A 22,752-nucleotide genomic window follows, 5' to 3' on the forward strand; every position below is an offset into this window, starting at 1 on the left:
ATTCCAGAGATTTCAAACTTAGAATCAGCAAATTCAAAGAGGTTGAGGGATCCTTAAGAGAACTTTAAATTTTTTTTTATAATTTATATATGATAAAATTCACCATTTTTATAACTTTTGTTTATTTGTTTTTATGTGGTGCTGAGGATTGAACCCAGGACCTTGCATGTGGGAGGCGAGCGCTCTACTGCTGAGCCATAACCCCAGCTCCAAACTTATCATTTTAAGTGCACATTTAGATAAGTTGACAAATATTTCAGTCACAAAACCACTACCATTCAATTGTGATATAAAACATTTCTGTCATACCAGAAAATTCCATCATGTCACTTTAGAGTCTTCTCCATTCACTTCTGAACCCTGGCAACCACTGAGTACTTTGTCACTATGGATAAATGGAATAATATGTAATCACTATGTCTGATGTCTTTCACTTAGCATAATACGTTTGAGGTTCATCCATATGCTCGGTGAATGTTTCACCAGTTTAAGGCTATCATGAATAAAGCTGCTATGGATATTCAAGTGTAAGTTTTTACTGTAAATGTAGGCTTTAAATTCTCTTGAATACTTTGGAGTAAGATTGCCAAGCTGTATGGTGCAATTAACTTTAACTTTTCTAAGAAACTGCCAACCTGTGTTCTGAAGAGTCTGCCATTTTGTACTCCTATCAGCAATGTATGAGAGCCCATGCTTGTCAATACCTGCTTTTGCTAGCCATTTTAATTGTTACCATTCTGCTAGAGATAGTATTGTTATGGTGGTTTTAGTGTGAATTTCCCTAATGATTAACATATTAAGAGTCTTAAGCATATTTTGAATTCATGTATCTTTTTAAAAAATATTTCTATTAATTGTTGGATGGACCTTTATTTTATTTATTCATTTACATGCAGTGCTGAGGACTGAACACAGTGCCTCACAGGTGCTAGGCAAGTGCTCTACCACTGAGCCACAACCCCAGCCCAAATTCATGTATCTTTTTTGATGGGGTGTCTCTAAAACATTTTACCCATTTTTTGGTAGTGAGTTGTCATTTCAGCATTCTGGGTACAAGTCCTTCGTCACATTATGTTTTACAAATCTTTTTATCCCAATCTGTAGCTTGATTTTACCCTGACTTTTACACAAGAAAACAATTTTGATGAAGTCTAATTTATCATATTTCTCCTGTTATGCTTTTTGTATCATAAGAAAATATGGCTTAGGGCTGGGGTTATGGCTCAGCGGTAGAGTGCTCACCTTGCACTACAAAAAAAAATATTAAAAAGAAAAAAAAGAAAGAAAAGAAAATGTGGCTTAATGGGGCTGTGTGGTGCATCCTGTAATCCCAGCCACTCAGGAGGCTGATGCAGGAGGATCAAGAGTTCAAAGCCAGTCTCAGCAAAAGTGAGGTGCTAAGCAACTCAGTGAGACCCTGTCTCTAAATAAAATACAAAATAGGGCTGGGGATGTGGCTCAGTGGTTGAGTGCACCTGGGATAAATCCCCAGTACAAAAAAACAAAAAAAAAAACAAAAAAAACATGGATTACAAAAATTCACAGATTTTCTCTTATGCTTTCTCTACAAGTCTTATCATTTTAACTCTTAGATTTAGTTTGTATTTCATTTTTAGAATTTTTTTTTTCATGTAAGTCTTGAAATCAAATAGCTTAAGTTCTTCAGCTTTGTTCCTTTTGAAAACTGGCTACTTAAATTTCCACACATATTTTTGTCCATATACATTTTAGAATTAACTAAAATGTCAACCTTTGTTTAAAACCCCTCCTGGGTAGGGGATGAGGATATAGATCAGTGGTAGAGGGCCTGCCCAGCATGCCTGAGCCCCAGAGTTCAATCCCCAGTACCACCAAAACAAACAAAAATCCTTCTGGAGATTCAATTACATTGCATCATATCATCAAATCTATACTGAATTTTCCAATAATATGAAATTTCTCCACATGTTTAGGTCTTCTTTTTGCTCAGCAAAAAAAGTTTTCAGTATACAGATCTTTTTTTTTTTTTTTTAAGGAAGAAAGTAGAGAAGAGAGAAAGAACGGAACACATTTTTTTTTTGAGAGAGAGAGAGAGAGAGAGAGAGAGAGAGAGAGAGAGAGAGAGAGAGAGAGAGAGAGAGAGAGAGAGAGAGAGAGAGAGAGAGAGAGAGAGAGAGAGAGAATTTTAATATTTATTTTTCATTTTTTGGCAGACACAACATCATTGTTTGTATGTGGTGCTGAGGATCAAACCCAGGCCACATGCATGCCAGGCGAGCATGCTACCGCTTGAGCCACATCCCCAGCCCAGTATACAGATCTTGCATATTTTTTTGTTAAATTTGTCCCAAGTATTTTATACTTTTTATGCACTTGTAAGAGGTTTTGTTTTTTGTCTGTTTTGATTTTGTTTTTAAGACAGGGTCTCAATACGTTGCCCAGGCTAGCCTTGAACTCCTTGAACTCAAGTGATCCTTCTATCTTCAACCCTCAAGTAGCTAGAACAGCAGACACACCCCACCACACCTGACTTGATGTATTAAGTTCTTATTTCAATTTCCAATTCTTGATAACTAGTGTATCAAATATAAATTGGAAAAGCCCTAAGTTCAATCCCTAACCCTAAATAAATAGACCCTGTATCTTGTGAACTTGTTAAACGTAATATTAGTTCTAGTAGCTTTATTTGTAACATTTGTTTTAGTATCAGGGTAATATACTAACTTCTTTTTACTTTGTTTTTTTTTTCTTTTTACCAAAATCATAACAGAAACCACTCAGATGGTGTCCTCTTCCTGTTATTCCCCCAAAGGGAGAACAATGGTCAGCAGTGGCAAATAGCAGCTGGAATAAAGGAAGGGCTAGCTTCACACTCAGAAAAGAACACTTCATCTCTTTCTTGTCATTTCCCATACTCTACACATTCAAATTTCTCTAGAAACAAACTGTAGAAATGATCCCTGAAAGTATTGTCTTCTAACCACTTTTTTAAAATGAGATGTCTCTCCTCTTGTATTTTCCACAGTTTACGTTAGGATTCAGTTTTAGTGTTGTACTTTCTGTGGATTTGTAACCATATATGACATTAAAATGTAAAATCTTTGTTCTGCAAAAAACACTGCCAAGAGAACAAAAAGACAAGCCACTGACTTGGAGAAAGTATTTGCAAGAGACACATCTAATAAAAAGCTTGTTATTCAAAATATACAAAGAACTCTTAAAATTCAACAATAAGAAAACAACCAACCATATTAAGAAATGGCAAAAGACCTTAATAGATAGCTCAATAAAGAAGATATAAAGATGATAGGTAAACATAGCAAAAAATGCTTCACTACATATCTGATCAGAGAAATATAAAACAAGTTACCACTACATATCTATTGGAATGGCCAAAACCCCGAACACTGATACAACCAAATGATGGTGAAGATGTAAAACAACAGGAATTTTCATTCATTGCTTATGGGATATAAAATGGTAGAATCAAGTTGGCAGTTTGGTGGTTTCTTGCAAATGAAACATACTTTTTCCATGTACTCTAAAAATCCTGCTTCTTGGTGAATACTGAGAAGCCCAAATGAGTTGAAAATGTATATTCATCCACACAAACACAGACACATGAATGTTTACAGCAGTTGTACTAGTCCGTTTGTGGGGCTATAAAAAAATACCACAGACTGGGTAATTTATAAAGAACAAAAATGTACTTCCTCACTGTTTTAAAAGCTGAGAGTCCAAGACCAAAGTATTGATGAGGGCTGCTCGATGCTTCCCTGATGGTGCTTTGTTGCTGCATGCTCCAGAGGGGAGGAGGGCTGTGTCCCCACATGGTGAAAGGCAGAAAGGTATGACAGCCAAATGCTGCATGAAACCTCTTTGTTAAGACCTTAATTGCATTCATGAGAGAGGAGCCCTCATTACCTTCATCACCTCTTAGAGGCTCCACCTCTTGGGAGTCATCACATTGGCCATTAAGTTTCAACATCTGAATTTTGGAAGGTACATGTTCAGATTAAAGTAGTATCATTATTCATAATTACCAAATCTTGGAAGCAACCACAATGTCCTTCAGTAGGTGAATGGATAAACCATTGTACATCCAGATAATTATTAATCAGTGTTAAAAAAAAATGAGTGGACCAGGAATATAGCTCAGTGGCAGAATGCACACTTAGTCTGCATAAGGGCCTTTGTTGAATCCCAACCACCAAAAAAATTAAAAATCAAAGGAGAGAAATATTAAGCCAGGAACAAATACAGAGTGAATGCAGATGTATATTACTAAGGAAAGAAGCCAATCTGAAAGAGACTAGGTACTGGATGTTCGACCATATGACCTGGAAAAGACATAACAAAAGACAAAGTTCAGTGGTTGCCAGGGATTAGCAGAGAGGGAGGGATAAATAAGCAGAATACAGAGGATTTTAAGGGAAATTAAAACATTCCATATTTCAATTTTCAGGTGCTAATGTAAATTGTGTTGTATTTAATTTCACATTCCATTTGTTCATTGGGACAAGTGTTTAAGAAAGTGACTTTTATATGTGAACTTTATATGAAAAAACTGTTATAATCATTTATTAGTTCCAGTAGTTTTTTGAGTCAAATTTTTCTATAGATAATCATCATCAGTGGAACAAAGACAGTTCTGTTTCTTCCTTCCCAACACATATACCTGCTATTTCCTTTTTATGTCTTATTAGATTATCTAGGTCTTCCAGTACTATGCTGGAAAGCAGCAATGAGAGGGGACATTTTTGCCTTGCTCCTTCCTGATCTTGGTGGTAAAACTTCTCAACACTAAATATGATTTTGGCTATAGGAGCTTTTGTAGATATTCCGTATCAACTTATGGAAGTTCACCTCTAATCCTAGTTTACTGAGTTTTTGTTATGAATGAGTGTCAAATTAGATTTGTCAAATGCTTATTCTACATTTATTATCACATGATTTTTTTTCTTTAGCCTGTTAAATGATGGATTGATTTCCAGTATTGAACTAGCCTTGCACAACTGGAATAAAGCCTACTTGGTTGGGGTCTGTAATTCTTTTTATTCATTGTTGGAGTGTTTAATTTTATTTTTAGGGATTAGGGATTAAATCCAGGACCATTTTACCACTGTGCTATATCCCCATCCCTTTTTATTATTTTGAGACAGGGTGTCCCTAAATTGCAGAGGCTGGCCTCAAGCTTTATTCTTGACTATCTTTCTTTGCTTTGAAGTCTACTCCAACTGAAATTAATATAGCCTTACTTGCTTTCTTTTGATTGATTAGAGTTAATATGGTGTAACTTTTTAAATTTTTTAATTTTTTTTAACTTTTTGATAGACCTTTATTTATTTATTTATATGTGGTGCTGAGAATCGAACCCAGTGCCTCACACATGCCAGGCAAGTGGTGCTACCACTGAGCCACAGCCCCAGCCCAATATGTTTTTTTTTTTTTGTCTACCTGTCTCAGTCTGTTTATGTTGCTATTACAAAATATCATACATTGGATAATTTACAAAGAACACAATTTATCTCCTCCCAGTTCTGGGAGCTAGGAAATCCAAGACAAAAGCACTAGTCAGTTTGGTATCTGGAGAGGGCGATGGTTTCTATTTCCAAGATAGCTTCTTTTTTCATTTATTTTTTTTAAAGAGAGAGTGAGAGAGTAGAGAGAGTTTTAATATTTATTTTTTAGTTATTGGTGGATACAACGTCTTTGTTTTATATGTGGTGCTGAGGATCCAACCCGGGCCGCACACATGCCAGGTGAGCTCGCTACAGCTTGATCCACATCCCCAGCCCCAAGAGAGCTTCTTGAACACTGCCCTCACAAGGAAGAAGCGGTGAATGCTATTCCTTCCCATCCTTTTACAAGGTTACTAATTCTACTTATGAAGGCAGAGCCCTCATGATTTTAACAACCTCCTAATCTCATGTCTTAATACTATCATATCAGTAAATTTCAACATGGTGGGGGGACACAGACCATTTACTTGTAATCTATATTTTTTTTAACATAGCCATTTCTGTCTTTTAATTGGTGCATGTAGACCACTTATATTCAGTTTTTATTAATATCTACTACATGTGTCACTATTTTTATTCCTTTCTCTGTTCTTTATTCCTATTTTTGCTTTCCATTCTTTTCCCGCCCTTTGTGAACTGAGGATTTTACATAATTGTATTCTAACATACCAGTTATACTTTTCTTCCCCACTTTTTTTAAGTAGCTGCCCTGGAGTTGGCAATATATATTGACAACCAATACCAGGTGCCTTTCTTTCACTAGCTGTAAATGGAGTAGGTAATCCCTACTAACTTCTAATTTGTCCGGTGGCAAAAAGACTGAGGGCGTTTAACGAGATCTAGGGGGACTGGGGTTATATGGCTCAGCGGTAGAGCACCCATTCAGGGCCCTGGGTTCGATCCTCAGCACCACATATAAATAAATAGTATTTTCTCGTCCACTACCCTCCTGGGGACGTGCTGTCTGGAGCGGGCCGGAGCCACTGGCCCACACTTGCTTCCAGGTCGCACTTGGTTTCTCCCTCTAGGCGCGGCTCCTGGCAAGTCCCTTCCCTTCCAGTCCAGGCGGGGCAGGTTTGCGCCGGGCTGCCCGTGGGACACGCACCTCCTTCTCCCCCAGGCGCCATCTAGACTGGAAGGGAACCCTCGCATAGGCCGCGGGCCAGCCTGAACCGCAAACTCCAAGAAAAGCGGGCGAATCCGGGGGAGCTGAACTTGCAGCGCCCGCGAGGCCAAGTCCACGTGCGCGGCCGCACCCCCCCCCCCACGGGCGACCAATCAGCGCTCGCCTCTCCGCGAGGCTGCCCCGCCCTGGCGCTCTTCTGCGACTCTCGGCGGGGCGACCGCAGCTGAAGGCTCCCTGGCGCCGGCAACATGGCGCTCGGCAGGATCTCCCGCCTCTCGGTCCGGGACGTGCGCTTCCCCACGTCGCTCCGGAGCCACGGCTCAGACGCCATGGTAAGCGTGACCGACCGCCCTCAGGCGCCGCCGGGACAACACCCAGGCCCGCGAGTCGCGGGCTTTACCTGGCTTCAGTACAGTGGGAACTGGAAGCGCAGGGAAGGTGGACGCTTTTTCTATCTCTGAGGAAGCAGCCAGAAACTCTCCACCTTTCCGGTTTATTTTTCCCCCCTTATTTATCGTATTTTATTTGCCTGCGTTTGAAATGTCTTGGTTTTACTTTTTTGATTCACGTTTTCCTGGAAAGGGGAGAGTGCTTATTATGCAATAAGTGCAGAAGAGTTTTGTAGGGTCCCCACCAAGGAAACCCGAGAAAAAAAGTGCTGACAGCTTCCCCACGGAGAACTTGATAGGATTTGAAGTGACAGAGACCAGGAAGTATGGTGCTGGGAGTCTGGAGTGGTGATCCTGCCCCTGCCACAACTTTGCTGTGTGCCTTGGAGAAGACCCAAACTTCTCTGTGCCTTTTGGGACTATGAAACGAAGGGGTCACCGTTGGAATGAGAAACTAAGCACCGAAAAAAACTCGAGTCACATAGGAGAAGACTCGTGAAATTACTGTACTTAGAAACTTGGTTAGGAAGGTTTTGTCACTGTAAGGAGTTATGCAAAATATTGAAGGGCTTTTTCCCCTTAATGAAAATGTCAGTGGGACCCCTCTCCCTATCCCAGCGCCCCCACCTCCCAGCTGTCTCTAGTGGTGTTCCTAAATATAAAAGTTCTGAGCAGGATTTTGTTTTGGGGATTTTTCCTCCTTCTGCAGTGCTGGGGAATCCATCTCTGGGACTTGTGGCATACTAGGCAAGCACTCTACCTCTGAGTACATCCTCAGCCTCTGAGAAGGGTCTTCATGGGGACTGTGCCCCACTTTGCTCCTCTGGTGAGATGGCCACACTAGAAAAAGTTGACTCCATATGTAGGGAATGTAAAGAAACTTGCCCTAAAGTGAGAAATAACCAAAATTAGGAAAATGTTTCCTTGTAGGGATGAAGAGAAAATGGGGTGAGGAAAGGTACCCAAGTACTCTTTATTCACACTGTGATGTTTTACTTTCCAAGATGGGTAGACAGCAGATTGGTGTTCTTTACGTTTTTCTCTGCTCTTTACGAACCTGAAATTCTTTGTAAAAGAATTTTCTAACAGTCCTCTCAAAACATGCTAAATAATGTTATTAAAAAAAATATTCCTTATTCTGGCATTAGCATCTTACTGCTTTTCAAAATTCCTACAAGTCCTTTCACAAATGATATTATGATAAATGACTTTTTGTAAATCCAGTTGATGATCCTCTGTGGACCTCCAAATAAATATTTGAAATTTTACTGATTTAAAGTGCAAACACTTAATTGAGTGCTACTGCATTTGCCCCTCTGAAGCTTGACAGCTGTGGGTAAACCACATATTCTAAGCCTAGGCTTTCTCATCTATAAAATGAGTACAGTGGTGTCTACTTCATGCATGTAAAATGAGATACCTGAAAAGAGCTGACAGAGAGAAGGTCCTCAATAAGAATTGGCTATAATTACTATTTACATAAGAGGAAACTGAAAGCAGAAAGAGCTCTGACCTAGCCCTGAGCTTTGAATTTGTGAAGTGTTATGATAAACTCTTTTATTATAGGAGAGTTTAAGAAATAGCATTTGTTTCTGGGACTGAGTGGTGTATGACCCCTAGGTGAGGAAAAATTATCTGATACCTGTATTGCAATTTCATAAACACATAAGCATTTCTCCTCAGGAGATAGAATGTATGTTATGTGCTGACTCTCAAGTGTTTAGCAGAGCACGGTGCTTTGCAGTTCTCCACCGTGATTGCTTCATTTGCCCTCTGGCCGTGCTGAACTCAGCACTTTAGCTTCTTTTCAGCATTTAGCAGAGCAAAACTTCCTGATGAGAAGTCTGATATTTTTATAAAGAAGTCCTCAAACTCTCTTCAAAATCTGTTAAAGCAGAAGTTCCTGATCATTTCTTTCTGCCCTTATTGGAAACATGGAGCACTCAGCCTGCATGTATTTACTGATTTCTTGCTTCCCAACACTCATCAAGCACCCAGAAAGCCCCACAGCTGTGAGCTTGCATCTCAGCTCAGCTGCCCACTAGCCACCTCCTTGCAGTATTTTCCCTCTTATTTGCTCCTTATCTGTGAGCTCCCTTAATCCCTAGTCCTGTCCTCCCAGCAGTTAGAAGATGTTGCCTACTGCATCACTGAGAAGACTGAAGACAGTCATACGCTTGGCCCCATCTCTGCAAACCTGTCTCCAAACTAACCTCATCTCCTCTTTCCCTTTATTCTTTATCATGTCCTGCTCCAAAGCTAATCCATTCTCCTTCCCTTATTTATTCTCAAGGCTCCCACTTATATCCCTTTGTCCTTCAGTACTTCCTTATTTCCTTCGGTTCTCTTCCATCCCACATGGACAGAGATTTCCCTTTAGAAGAGTCTGAATTTGATCTTCACACCTTTCTAGCTCCCTTTGGTTTCTTCCTCTCATCCCCAAACTTCCTGCTCTAGGTCTGTTGCCTTATCCTTTACATCTCCTTCCTTCTTAATCTGAAATTGACTACTCTTTCCTTCCTTCTTTTGGAATTGCCTTCAGTTTTTTTCTCCTTCCAGTGACCTTTATGCTCCATGCATTTCATACCATCTGCTGTCTCTTCCTTGTGAATCTGTTTAGCTCCCAGCCTCAGCCTTTCTGACTACTCCTCCTTCCTGCACTGGCCCCCTTCTTCCCTCTCCAAGGCTTTCTCATCTCACTGCACACTCCCATTAAGACTCTTCTCTAGCCAGGCTTGATGGCACCCACTTGTAAACCCAGTGACTTGGGAGGCCGAGGCAGGAGGATCAATTGCAAATTCACGACCAGCTTTGGTGACTTAGTGAGACTTTGTCTCAAAATAAAAGAATAAAAGGGCTGGGTATGTAGTTCAGAGATAAAACACTCCTGGTTCAATCCCCAGTACCATAAAAAAATAAAAACAATAGAAAACAACAACAACAACATGGGTTAATTTGTCTTGAAGCTTTACTTCTTTTTCTGCCAGTGGTCTCTGAACTTGCACTGTTATATTTATCATCCCTGCTATAAACTATTGCAGTGAAGATCAGTCCAATTTTATGTAAGAGCTTTCTGAAACCTTAGCTTGTTCAATTTTAAGCTACTTGCCAACATAACTCTGTTCAGTGAGCTGTGATTGGAAATTCTTGGGTTTAAAATTTAACTGAGACCTGGAGACATTGCACAGTGGTAGAGCACTTTGGTAGCATATATGAAGCCCTGGGTTTGATCACCATCACCACAAATGACAATAATGGTAATGCCAATGATAATAATATGAAATTGAGCAGATGACTTTTTTTTTCTTGTACCTGGCATTGAACCCAAGGGCACACAACCACTGAGCCATGTCTCCAGCCCTTTATTTAACCTTTTTTTTTTTTTTAATTTTGAGACAGGGTCTCATTAAGTTACTCAGAGCCTTGCCAAGTTGCTGAGGCTGACCTACGATCTTTCTGCCTCAGCCTCCCGAACCACTGGGATGACAGGCATGCATCACCACACCCAGCTGAACACCAATTTTTTTATATTGCAAATTGGCATTAAAAAATGTGTACATCTGGGGCTAGAGGTGTAGCTCAGTGGTATAGGGTATGCTTTAGTATGCTCCAGGACCTGTATTCTATCCCCAGCACCAAAGGAAAAAAATATACATTGTATTTGTTGAACAGATGCGAACCATTCAGGACTTTCCTTTGGTCCATTCAGATCTCCTGCATTTTCTTTGGGGTTCGTCAACTCTTCCATCAGATTGGATCTCTTCTTGACATGTCCCTTATTGCATTTTCTGTTTCAGGTGTCATTGTCATGGTTATTTCTGGGTTTCTTACATTTGCATTTGGGGGGTATGGGTCACCTTTCCTGCAGCATACAGACCCTGACTACTCGTCTGCCTATGTTGTCCTGGAGACTGATGTGGGAGATGGACTCAAGGGATATGGAATTACCTTCACTCTGGGAAAAGGCACTGAAGTTGGTGAGTTGATGATTCTCTTGAGATTCTAGAATGCTTCGTTTTTCACTTAGACTCCAGTTCTGACCTATTTTTTTTTCTGTATTTACACTTCTCAAAGGGATTAAAAACAATACTTACTTTGCTGGGAGAAATTAAAAGGTGCAGCATTTGGCCTCTCCTCTTACAGCCATCTATAGACTGTGGGAAAACCCTTGACTCTGGATCTGTTTCTCTGTATTGAATGGTGACTACCAGAATGCTATTCATCTGCTCTTAATTCTTGGCTTCTGTAGATCTTTGAAGACCTATACTAGGAAAGTGACCAAGGGTGGTGGAGGGAGCAGATGTAAGTTCACACAGCTAGGTTTATTGTGGTGTGCACTGTGAGTCTACCTAGTTTTCAAAATATTTTACACAAAGTTGCTTTGAGGGGCCAGTTCTTTGTGGGGCATATTGAGCCATGTTTAAGTGATTCTTCTCCCCTCCCCCATTTTCCTAAACTGAAGGCACTGAACATAATGTAACTTTTCTCAGCTGGCCAAGATCTTAGAGACAATGTTTAGCCCCCTTATTTTTTTAGAGATGAGGAAACCAAGGCCCAGAGAGCTAATCAGCTTCTTCCTAAAGCACTTGTTCTCTAGAACATTTAAATGCAACTTTTTTGTATGCATACATGCACATGCTATAAAATTCAAGAAGTACAAAAAGGTGACCTTTGCCAGATCATTTTCAGTGGATCATTAGAGGCTGAAGCCAAATCATGATAGGGTGAAGAGTAACTATCAGGGAAAGGGGTAAAACAGGTTATCTAACTTTTGTGGCAATATTACACTTCCCTCATGATTATTTACACCATCAGCATTCTAGGTAGCTGTAGGATAAAAGTCTTGCCCTATGGAAAGATTTTAATATTGTCAAGCAGATGCAGGAAGTGTGTGTGCGTGTGTGTGAATGACAAGAAGTGTACAGATTTATTGAGAAAACACTCACAAAAGACAAAATCCAGCTGGGTGCAGTGGTACAGACCTGTGATCCCAGCTACTCAGGAGACTGAGACAAAAGATCATAAATTCAAGGGCAGCTCAGGCAACTTAGTGAGACCCTGTCTCAAAATAAAAAGAGCTGGGGATGTAGCTTACTGGTAAGAGTGCTCCGGTTTTATTCCCCAGTACTACAAAAAAAAAAAAAAATAGGATCATAGTACAGAGTGAGGATTGTTGTAAAGTGAAGGGGTTACTTTTCTCTGCTCAGGTGGCTTTGGGCAAGCTTCAGAGCAGAGGTGATGCTTTGAGGAAAGGCTCTGAGAATAAATAGGCACTTACTAGGCAGATGGAAGAGACCAGGCAATGATCTGCCTCCCTCCACACACACCATTAACAATTTAGTGTAAAAGTTTCCCCCAAGATAGTGACCACTGACCAGGGTGGTTTTTTGATTGGTTGGTTGGTTTTTCATAACAGGGATTGAACCCAAGGGTGCTTAACTGAGCCACATCCCCAGCCCTTTTTATATTTTATTTGAGACAGGTCTCATTAAGTTGCTTAGGGCCTCACTAAGTTGCTGAGGCTGGCTTTGAACTTAAAATCCTCCTGCCTCAGCCTCCTGAGTTGTTAGAATTACAGGTGTGTGCCACCAAACCCAGTTCCAGGGTAGATTTATAAGCTGTATTTTAATTCCTCTGAAACTTTAATCATCGCTATCTGTACATTGAGCGCTTTATGAAGCTACTGTCATTCTTCATACTACAAACTACACAGCATGGCCCCTGAAGGTTTTGTAAAATGCACAGTAAACTTACAAAATAGGGACAAGCCCCTGGAACCATTCTCTGTTAACAGCTAAGACTTTGAGTTTTGCTACTGTGGGTAGGTGCACAATGGAAGGACCGTGAGCACAGGGATAATAAGAAGCTCTTTTCGGGTGTTACTGAGCTCAGTGTTTGTTCCCTGACATCCCCCCATACTCTCAGCCCCACCCGCTGTCCTGAGGGACATCTTGGGCAGTGGCGAGTCAACTCTCCTGTCTTTATGGCATGGCTCTTATGTGCTAATTTTGTTGGCTTCCCCCTTTTTCAGACCACAGCCGGACAGAACCCATTTTAACTTTGACCTTGCTATATATTTCACATGACTGACTGCCGTCTCATTCGAAAAGCTACATGGCCCTTGCACTAAAGATGAAAAATTCCATTAGCTCATCTCCGTTCTCCACAGCCTCTGTCAGTCAGCCTAATCATTCTTTTAGAATAGAGCAAAAAGGAAAAAAAAGTATTTTTCTTATTCCCATAAAGAGTGTTCATGTGTGTGAGAGGTAGGGAGGAAAGGTTGTATTATAATGTATAGAATAGATCAGTGTTGTTTTTCTTGGGTGGTTTTTAACTCACATTTTTATCAAATTTACTTAATTATTATTAATGTCTTCTGCTTTCTTTATATATATATATATATATATATATATATATATTTTTTTTTTTTTTAAATGACAATTTTTTTAGAGTGGTCTTAGGTTCACAGCAAAATCAAGCTGTGTGTACCTGCCCCACACACCCACAGCCTCCCTCTTATCATTGTGTGCTGCTGGAGTGATTGGTACCTTTGTTATGATTAGTGAACCCACATTGACATATCACGATCCCCAAAAGAATATAGTTTACATTGGGGTTCACACTGGGTATTGCACATTCTGTGGGTTTAGATAAGTGTGTAATGATGTATATAATGTAATACCAAGCTATTAAAAAAATAGGAAAGGAAAGAGGTTAAAAAGGAGGAAATGTTTTTAATATGTATTTTTTAGTTATATGTGGACACAATACCTTTATTTTATTTTTATGTGGTGCTGAGGATTGAACTAGTGCCTCACGCGTGCCCTTCGAGTGCTCTACCACCGAGCCCCAGCCCAAAGCAGGAAAGTGTAAATAAACAAAAATACAGTCATTCTACCACTTAGGCTCAGACATCCATGGTCATCCACAAGCTTTGCTGAGTGAACTTCCAGTGCTGGAGGTTGCCACAGAATCAAGGTCTAGGAGAAAACCCTTGGGTTTAGTCAGCAAGAAGCTGCCTTTCAAAGGCCAGTTTTTCCAGATATTTCCACCCATCCCATTAGACACACAAACTTGAATTTCTCCATGATGAAGTCAGACCACTACAATCCAAGTTTCTTTTTTTCTTCCTCTTGCCTTTTATTAGTGTTTTTGCCTGAGTACATCAGTATCAGTCACTACTGATGCTTCATAAAACTATAGTTTTTTTTAATCCTACACATTTTAATTTCTTTTTTGTTCATTTTCTTTTTTCTGTTATTAGATACATACACTTTTTAAAAAATTTAGTTGTTGATGGACCTCTATTTTATTTATTTATTTTTTAATATTTATATTTTAGTTGTAGTTGAACATAACACCTTTATTTTATTTATTTATTTTTATGTGGTGCTGAAGATCAAACCCAGGGCCTCACACATACTAGGCAAGTGCTCTACCACTGAGCTACAACCCCAGCCCACAGATTTTAATTTCTAAGCAAGTAAATATCCATCTTCATAACTCACTGACACAAAAAGCTTCCAGACTCTTTTCTTATACTTGTTATGAAAGTCAAAAATGTCCTGTAGGTCAAAAAGTGAGATGCCCACTGGCAGTTATGTTCAATTGTGACTGCACCATTTCTTGTCCTGACTACCCAAGGAGCCATTTTAAGGGAATTTTAAGCATCAGTTATATAAGAGGCTGACTGTGGTGGGTTTCTGTCCACAAGTACAGAAAGTTTTTGGTGGTAATCTGTTGGACTCCCAGATAGTACCTTTGATGGTTTGTGATGGGTGGTTGTGGTCTTTTGATATATATAGATAGATAGATAGATAGATATAGATAGATATATATATATATAGATATAGATATAGATATATAATGAGAGAGAGAGATAGATATAGATATATATTTTTTGTTTTGTTTTGGTAGTTTTTTGTTTATTTTTTTGGCTTGGTTTTGTTTTGTTTCAGCTAGTATCATTAGTTGGTGTTCCTGTTTGAGCAGTCAGAGTAGTGTAGTACTACCGGGGTCCAGCTCCTGCTATAAGACCACCTTCGTGGACTATTATCAGGTCCTGATTGACATTGAGCAGGGTGGCTTTGCCCAAATAAAACTAGTCCACCACCTCCTCACCAGGACAGAGGTGACGGTGAAAGTTCTGCCAAAGTTAGAGCAAAACATCCCATCCAAACTATATATGCTGATGGCCATGGAACGCCGAAGTGTGATCCACCTCTTTAAGATCATTGAGACCATTGAAAATATCCAGCTATGGCATACAGCTATGGCATACACCTCATCCTGGATGTTGATGGCATGCAGGAGGAGGCCAAGAGACCATTCAGGAAGATTGTGAGAGATTGAGAAGGGCACTGAGCACCTAGATCTGAATGCAGAGAACATGCTAGTGGGCGCCAGAGGCAACAGCAAACTCTTGAACTTCAGACTGAGCACCAGATTCATGACGGGGCAGAAGCTGAACAAGTTCTGGGTCACTCTCTAATACCTTGCCGCTGAAGTCATCTAGCGGAAAAAAAATATGGGGGCCCCCTGGTGGACATCTGGAGCCTGGGTGTCTTTTGTACTTGATGGTGCCAGCAATGTGCCCATTTATGTATGGAGCTACTGCTAAGCAGCTGAAGGAGGTAATCATGCATGTAAGGTGCACCATTCCCCAGCATATTTCCACAGGAGCATGGAGCCTTGTCAACAAATACTGACAGTGGACTCCATGCAGAGGCCCACCGTAGAGCAAATAATGGGGCACCCATGACTGAGCCAGGGTGAAGAATATTCACCCAGTTGTTCTAGTGAGCCAATCCCCTAACACCCAGACTCTGCAACTGTAATCATCAGTTTTGACATGGATTATGACCCATAAAATACCTTAGTGTCCCTGGCAAATTGAAAATATGATGAGGTGATAGCTTCCTACCTGATACTCCAGCACCAGATAACCCAGGGCGCAGGCTGCATGTTCCTGGTGAAGCCTGTGCATCAACAGGATTGGGCCTTGCCTGGACCCCAGGGAACTTTCCTTCCAGTGTCTTCCCAAAGAAGAATGCCAGTCAGCCTGCCCTTCCACCTTCACCTTACCTGTGAGCAGCAGCTGCCTACAGAGGCCAAGAAGGCAGGGCAGAAGGGCAATGGGAAAACCAGCATGCCTATATGCAAAGACCTCCACTCCCAGCATAGCCTCCCTGGGCGACCCTGTGTGCCACATGCCTAACCCCTGGATGATGCTAAGTAGGTGGGTAACAGGGCAATCCTATAACAACAAGAACTGCACCTGCACTCAGCAACTGCCTTGTGGGCCAGCATTCAGAAAAAAAGTGGTTCCAATGTAAGAAGGGCAGAAATGGGCTAGATTCAGGAACAGAGTGGGCTCCAGTGAAAATGGAGAGCTGAGATAGACAAAGCCAACAGACAGCCAGAAGACCCTGTGCTCTGTGATCCTGACATCATGGCATGGGCATCTGTGTGGACTAAACAGCTGCAGAAGTGTGGTGTGCAAACTGGCTCAGGCTTCTCTGCACAGGTTCTAGACAGGAGCACATCTGGATCCACTAGAAGTCTCCTCTGCCCCCACCTGGGAGAGGCATCAGAGACTTTTTTTTAGTTGTAGATGGACACAGTATCTTTATTTATTTATATGTGGTGCTGAAGATTGAACCTAGTGCCTCTCACATGTAGCTCAGTGCTCTACCACTGAGATACAGCCCTAGCCCCATCAGAGACTTTCCCTAGGACACTTCCCCCTGCCCTGCTCTTATCTGTCCTTTCTCCCATACTTCTAGAACAGCAAAGATGCTTCTTGATAAATTTATGTTTCTTACAAATTGTATAGTAAAATTGACATTTCAGAGATTTTTTTTAAGGCAGATTAAAAAGAGTAAAAAAGGAAAGAAGCTTCAGGGCAAAGGCAGGAGCCCAGCAGCTATCCTCTGCAAGGCCTGGACCACTGTGCCTCCCCTCTCCTGTTCAGTTGAGATACTTGCCTCAAGCCAGTATAGATGGGGACTGGCTCCTCTTGACCTAGTGTAGACAGAGATTCTTCCCTTGAGCTAGTATAGACTTGATTCACTTTGAGCTGGTTGCTTTGGCCAGAAGGAATCCCTCTCCTGGTGTTTAGGCCTTTTCTTGAGGTGTGTGGAGAGGGCAGGTGGCAACTAGGCTGCCGTTGGCTCTTGCAGGCTGCTTCTAGCAGCACTCCTCTCCAAAGTTTGCCGTCTCCTGCAATATTGCACTGTCAGGGAGCCAGCAACATCACAACCCAAATTTCTACTGAATGCAGCAAGTTTGAGTTAACTTCTTACAGTGCCTTTATGTCAAACAAGAAAAATCCACATAGATAGCTGAATATTTCAGTGTGGCTTCATCTTTTAGAACCATAAAAGATGAGCTCATCCTTAGGTTTTGTTATATGCATCTTCTGTTTTGATGCAAACCATAGGCTCCTTTAGTCAGAGAATTATAGCAACAATAAAAAACATGAGGCCAAGGTTTGAGGTAGATAATTATATACCTCACTATGAGTCACTGTCTTACTCTTCAGATTTTTTTAAAATCTGAAAACCTCATCCATCAAGGAATGAGGAAGATTCTGTCTTCTTACAATTCTAGGGAAGGAATATCTTAACTGGAATTATTGTGGATCCCATTAACAAAAGCCCTAGAGAACCCAGAATGGCTAGTTCATCCCTAAATGCTACATCCATTAGCAATGTGCAGTCATCTGAGAGCTGTCTCACACAGGCCAGGCACATCCTAAGAGCATGTGGTACTACTTTCAGAATGTCTTTCTCATAAGGTCTGATTGATAGTAAACCCACATCCCTTCAACTATCCTATTAAATGACCTAATTTTTTTTTCCATTGGAAGCAGAGCAATACCAAACTAACTGGTCAAAATGTTCTGTAATAAATTAATAGCTTTGGGGCTAAGTTGATGACTTTAGTTGATTATCTCGGTGATGTACATATAAACTATGTTTTATAGAATGAGTAGAGGATAAGAAAGGCCTTTCTTATACAATTTGTTATTTATTCATCTTTTCTGTTTTTGATGATGCTAGTAATCAAATACAGGGCTTCACACATGCTAGGAAGGCCCTATACCACTGATCTACTTTGTATGCAACCCCTCTTCAGCTTAAATAACATAACAAAGCTTTTTTCAATATTTATTTTTTAGTTTTTTAAAAGTAGACACAATATCTCTATTTCTATTTTTTTAAAGACAGAGAGAGAGAGAGAGAGAGAGAGAGAGAGAGAGAGAGAGAGAAAATTTTAATATTTCTTTTTTAGTTTTCAGCAGACACAACATCTTTGTTTGTATGTGGTGCTGAGGATCGAACCCAAGCTGCACGCATGCCAGGCAAGCATGCTACTGCTTGAGCCACATCCCCAGCCCTCTATTTTTATTTTTATGTGGTGCTGAGGATCAAACCCAGTGCCTTACGTGCTAGGCGAACACTGTACCATTGAGCCACAACCCCAGCCCCACAACAAAGCTTTTTAAAGCACCAAGAGTAAATAATTGATGATACTATTTACCCAAATTAAGTTTAACCTTCAAACTTTGTATGAAAAATATAGTATATCCTAAATAAGCCAATATAAGAAGTTCAGTGTTTATGTATGTATAAATATTATACTAGTTGAAAATTCATTTAATTTTTAAAAAATATTTTTAGTTGTAGATGGACACAATACCTTTATTTTGTTTATTTAGTTTTTTTATGTGGTGCTGGGGATCGAACCCAGTGCCTCACACATGACAAGCAAGTACTCTACCACTGAGCCACAACCCCAGCCCTCATTTTATTTTCAGTAGTGTATTATGATTTTATAAATTGAAGATATTTTCAAAACTTGTCAATAATGAAGAGGCATTTTCTTTTCTTTTTTTCTCTTTTGTTTCTGTAAATTAGGGTGTTCTTATTCCTTAGGAACAATAAAGTACTTGGGTTTGGCTTTGAATCTGATTGAACACCTTACAAAGTAAATAGGAAAATAATTTTTGGAACATCATTTAATATTACAGATCTGTGGTTTTGTTTTGCCCATGTCAATCAATCAAACATATTTACTGAATTCAGGAAATTTAACTCAATATGTAGATTCAGCTATTTTGCTTTGGGGGAATATTAGTTATGACAAGCACAGAATAAGACATGCACATTTTTGGAGCAATTTTACAAAACATTTACCTTTGGTACTTTAAATTTTTTTTATAAAATGTCTACATTAGTTTGTGGTATTTTCCTCTCAATTTATTGGATATACTAATATGTTTTAATAAACATCAATAAAAATGGAATTCTTTCAAAATTGTTGTCTGTGCCGTGAATGCCCTTGCCCACCATGTGCTTCACAAGGACCTCAAGGACATTGTCAGTGACTTCAGAGGCTTCTACAGGCAGCTCACCAGTGACGGGCAGCTCAGATGGGTAAGAGACCTATTTTGTAAAAAGCTTTTATAAATAAGTTACTACGGTCTAAGATGTCCTTTGATTGTAGCAAATGTGAAAATAGTAATGGCTGTACAATTTCTAAGTAAAGCATTTCATTCAAATAAATTAGGGCTTCAGTCATTTAGATAATCAGTATTTTGAGGCAATCAGTTCCTTTCTGTAAGGCTTAAAGCTTTTTGGCTCTTATCTACCTCAGTTTCCATTCCCTAGATTGGAAACAGTGGTCTAGAGGATAAAGAGCTGAATGGGCAACCTTTCTTTGGAAGAGAGAATGTGAACAGTTCTGGTATTGTGGCAGAGGTTATTAAGAAGTAAAATAAGAGCAAAGTTAAAAAAAATAGGGTGTAGTGGTGCATGCCTGTAATCTAAGCCTTAGCAATTTAGTAAGGCACTAAGCAACTTAATGAAACCCTATCTCAAAATGAAAAATAAAAATGGGCTGGGCCTCAGCCCATTTTTATTTACAGACCCTGTCTGTAAATAAAATACAAAATAGGGCCAGGGATGTGGCTCAGTGGCTGAGTGCTTCTGAGTTCAATCCCCAGTACCAAAAAAAAAAAAAAAAGAGAGAGGAGCGAGAGAGAAATAAAGAAGACCATAGTACCTAGACTGCTTAATACTGTTGAAGCATGAAAAACTAAGTTTCTAGAGGAAGGTTTTTTTTTTTTTACTCTTTTGACACTTCTTATTGGTACATTATAGTTGTGATGGAATTTGTTGTTTCATATTCATTCAGGCATACGATATAACTATAATTTGGCCAATAATCATTCCCCAGCAATTCCCACCTCTTTCCCTTTCTCCCACTCCCTGGTCCCTTTCCTCTACTCCTCTCTCTTCGATTTTTATGAGATCCCACCTCTCCCTCATACCTTTCTCTTCCTTTTTCCTCTCTAACTTCCACATAGAAGAGAAAACATACAACTCTTTTCCTTCTGAGTCTGGCTTTAGAGTAAGGATTTTTAACACAGTAAGATAAAGCCAGTAATATAGACTTTGCCCTTGTCTCCTGATGACTGGTTTGTCTTGTCCAAACTCTGCTAGTCTCCCATCCATGCACCGAGAAGGGCACAGGAGAATGCACTTTCCATATTGCCTTGGGTTTTATGTTTTACTTTCTGCAAAGCAAGTGTATCTTGCCTTGAAAGGTGTCATCTTGAAGAAGCTCCCACTGGCCAAATGTGGAACAACTGTAACATTAGAATAAATATGATAGCAATGTCATTTAAACTTACTGAGTGAAATAAGAATCTATGAATCTATTCAGATAATAAGCAAAGGAAAACTTATCATTAGAGTATAAACTAACGAGTGTGAGATGAATGATAACATTAGAAAATTACCATATTTCAACCATCATAGCCACAGTTAATTGAAGCTAGAGTCACAAGTGTATGCTTAAATTTGGGGTCAATAGTAATCTTCTTATTTAGAAAAGGAAACTGGTATCTTCAGAGTATAGAAACCAAATGAACACTTTCTTACTCAAGTGGTGAAAGTTAATAACCCTAATAATAAAACAAAATGACATAATTACTTATGCAGCATTTACGCCAAAAAAAAAGAATAAACTGAATCTAATCATGAAGTTACTACAGACTGACACATATAGCGGGGTACTTGATAATATCAAATGGCCTCTACTCTAAAATGTCAATATCATCAAAAGAAAAAAAAATTGTTCCAGACAAAAAGACATTAAAGAGCCATGACAACTGAATATAATACATGGTCCAGGATTGGATATGGATCAAGGTAAAATCAGGTACTATTGGGAAAATTGATGATATTTGATTATGGATTATGAATTATGATTATGGACTATCTTTTAAATACCAATATCCCATCAATATTTTATTTCCTGAATATGACCCTTATGCTGTGGTTATGAAGAAGAATGTCCTTGTTTTTTGGGAACTATACACCAAAGTATTTAGGAGTAAAAGAACAAGCTGTCTGAAACTTTACTCTCAAATGGTTTAGTAAAGAGAGAGATGAAAGGACAAGTTTTTATACTTTCACGAATTTTCTGTTGGTTAAAAATTGTTTTCTGGGGCTGGGGATTTGTTTCAGCAGTAGAGCACTCCTTGCGCATGTGAGGCCCTGGGTTTGATCCTCAGCACCACATAAAAATAAATAATAAAGGTATTATGTCCAACTACAACTAAAAAATCAATACTAAAAAAAATTGTTTTCTATAAAGCATAACCTTTAAATGAATTTCCATTGCTGTCTTTTCATTCTTGAAATGTGTCCCTGGCCAAAGGACCTAAGTGTCTTTTTCATGTCTAGGAAATGCTGCTATGTTTTCCTTCTCAGATTGGTCCAGAGAAAGGGGTGGTGCACCTGGCAACAGCAGCCATTCTGAATGTGGTGTGGGACCTGTGGGCGAAGCAGGAAGGAAAGGTAAGTCATCTCCGAAGCACATGTGTAGCTCTGTGGCACAGGAGGACATGTGACTTTCTCTATAAGCAGCCTCAGAAGACCAAAGTCAAGTGCAACACAGGTGTCCAAAGGGAAATACTGAGATACTTGATTATTTTCTTCCCTGAGTGATATTGGCAATAATTAGGAAATTATAGGATTAGATTATATAGGGCCAAGAAAGATGGAAAGGGACAGCAAAGGGAACAGGTTAAGAGGCAGCAGGAGATAAGGGTAGCATTAGAGGTGAGTGGGTGGCTGGGGGAACCGAAGCTCTGATAGTGGGAGTTTGCCACAAGCACATGGGACAAAAATGGGTACTTTATGAATGTGCTTTACATATCTTTTCTTTTTTTTCTTCAAGCCTCTGTGGAAGTTACTTGTGGATATGGTAAGTAGTTTTTTTAATGTTGTAATCATTTCTAAATGAAATAGATTTTATGGATTATTTGCCTTTTGATAATCAGTAAGTATGTTCAAAACTATGGATCTATAGTCTATAGATTACTGATGATAGAGCAAAAACCAGTAAAATATAATATTCCCTTTCTGATATATGAAGTAGCAGTTCTGCTTATGTAGGTGGGGTGGTACGTCAGGAGGCAGGGAGTTAAGGTATTCCCCTGCTGGGGACATATAACATGGGATGCAAATCCTCTCCACCTCCACTGCCTGTGAGGACTATGAGAAGAAGATCATAGAGCCTCTGCAAAGTCCCTGAGTTAAAGACCAAATGAGAAGAAGCACCTCCTAAACTCCTGAAAGCCAGGTACTACTGTTAAGACATCATCTGTTCATAACTCACTTGAAACTATTGTTCGAAGTATGATATGTCAAGAGCTTTGTAA

The 22,752-nt window shown here is 39.7% G+C and overlaps 1 protein-coding gene and 1 pseudogene across 20 annotated transcripts in view; one reads left to right on the forward strand and one right to left on the reverse strand.

Moving 5' to 3' along the window:
- Nucleotides 1-2,751: 2,751 nt before the first annotated feature.
- On the reverse strand, nucleotides 2,752-2,955 carry LOC144366412 (small nucleolar RNA U3; annotated as a pseudogene).
- Nucleotides 2,956-6,580: 3,625 nt separating this feature from the next.
- Nucleotides 6,581-22,752, forward strand: part of LOC144366287 (mitochondrial enolase superfamily member 1-like) — a 34,921-nt gene continuing 18,749 nt past the window's right edge. For 13 of the 20 annotated variants that reach the window (XM_078020361.1, XM_078020362.1, XM_078020363.1 and 10 more), the window contains exons 1-5: nucleotides 6,584-6,959; nucleotides 10,814-10,993; nucleotides 19,385-19,456; nucleotides 21,773-21,886; nucleotides 22,269-22,295. In XM_078020361.1, the coding sequence (XP_077876487.1) occupies nucleotides 6,876-6,959; nucleotides 10,814-10,993; nucleotides 19,385-19,456; nucleotides 21,773-21,886; nucleotides 22,269-22,295 (477 nt within the window). In that variant the 5' untranslated portion in view covers nucleotides 6,584-6,875. Of the gene's footprint in view, nucleotides 6,960-10,813; nucleotides 10,994-19,337; nucleotides 19,457-21,772; nucleotides 21,887-22,268; nucleotides 22,296-22,752 lie in introns of all 20 variants that reach the window. The other 7 variants (XM_078020365.1, XM_078020366.1, XM_078020367.1 and 4 more) reach the window with 5 other exon arrangements.

The sequence above is a fragment of the Ictidomys tridecemlineatus genome, chromosome 8, assembly GCF_052094955.1.
Source record: "Ictidomys tridecemlineatus isolate mIctTri1 chromosome 8, mIctTri1.hap1, whole genome shotgun sequence".
NCBI classification, from domain to species: Eukaryota; Metazoa; Chordata; class Mammalia; order Rodentia; family Sciuridae; genus Ictidomys; species Ictidomys tridecemlineatus.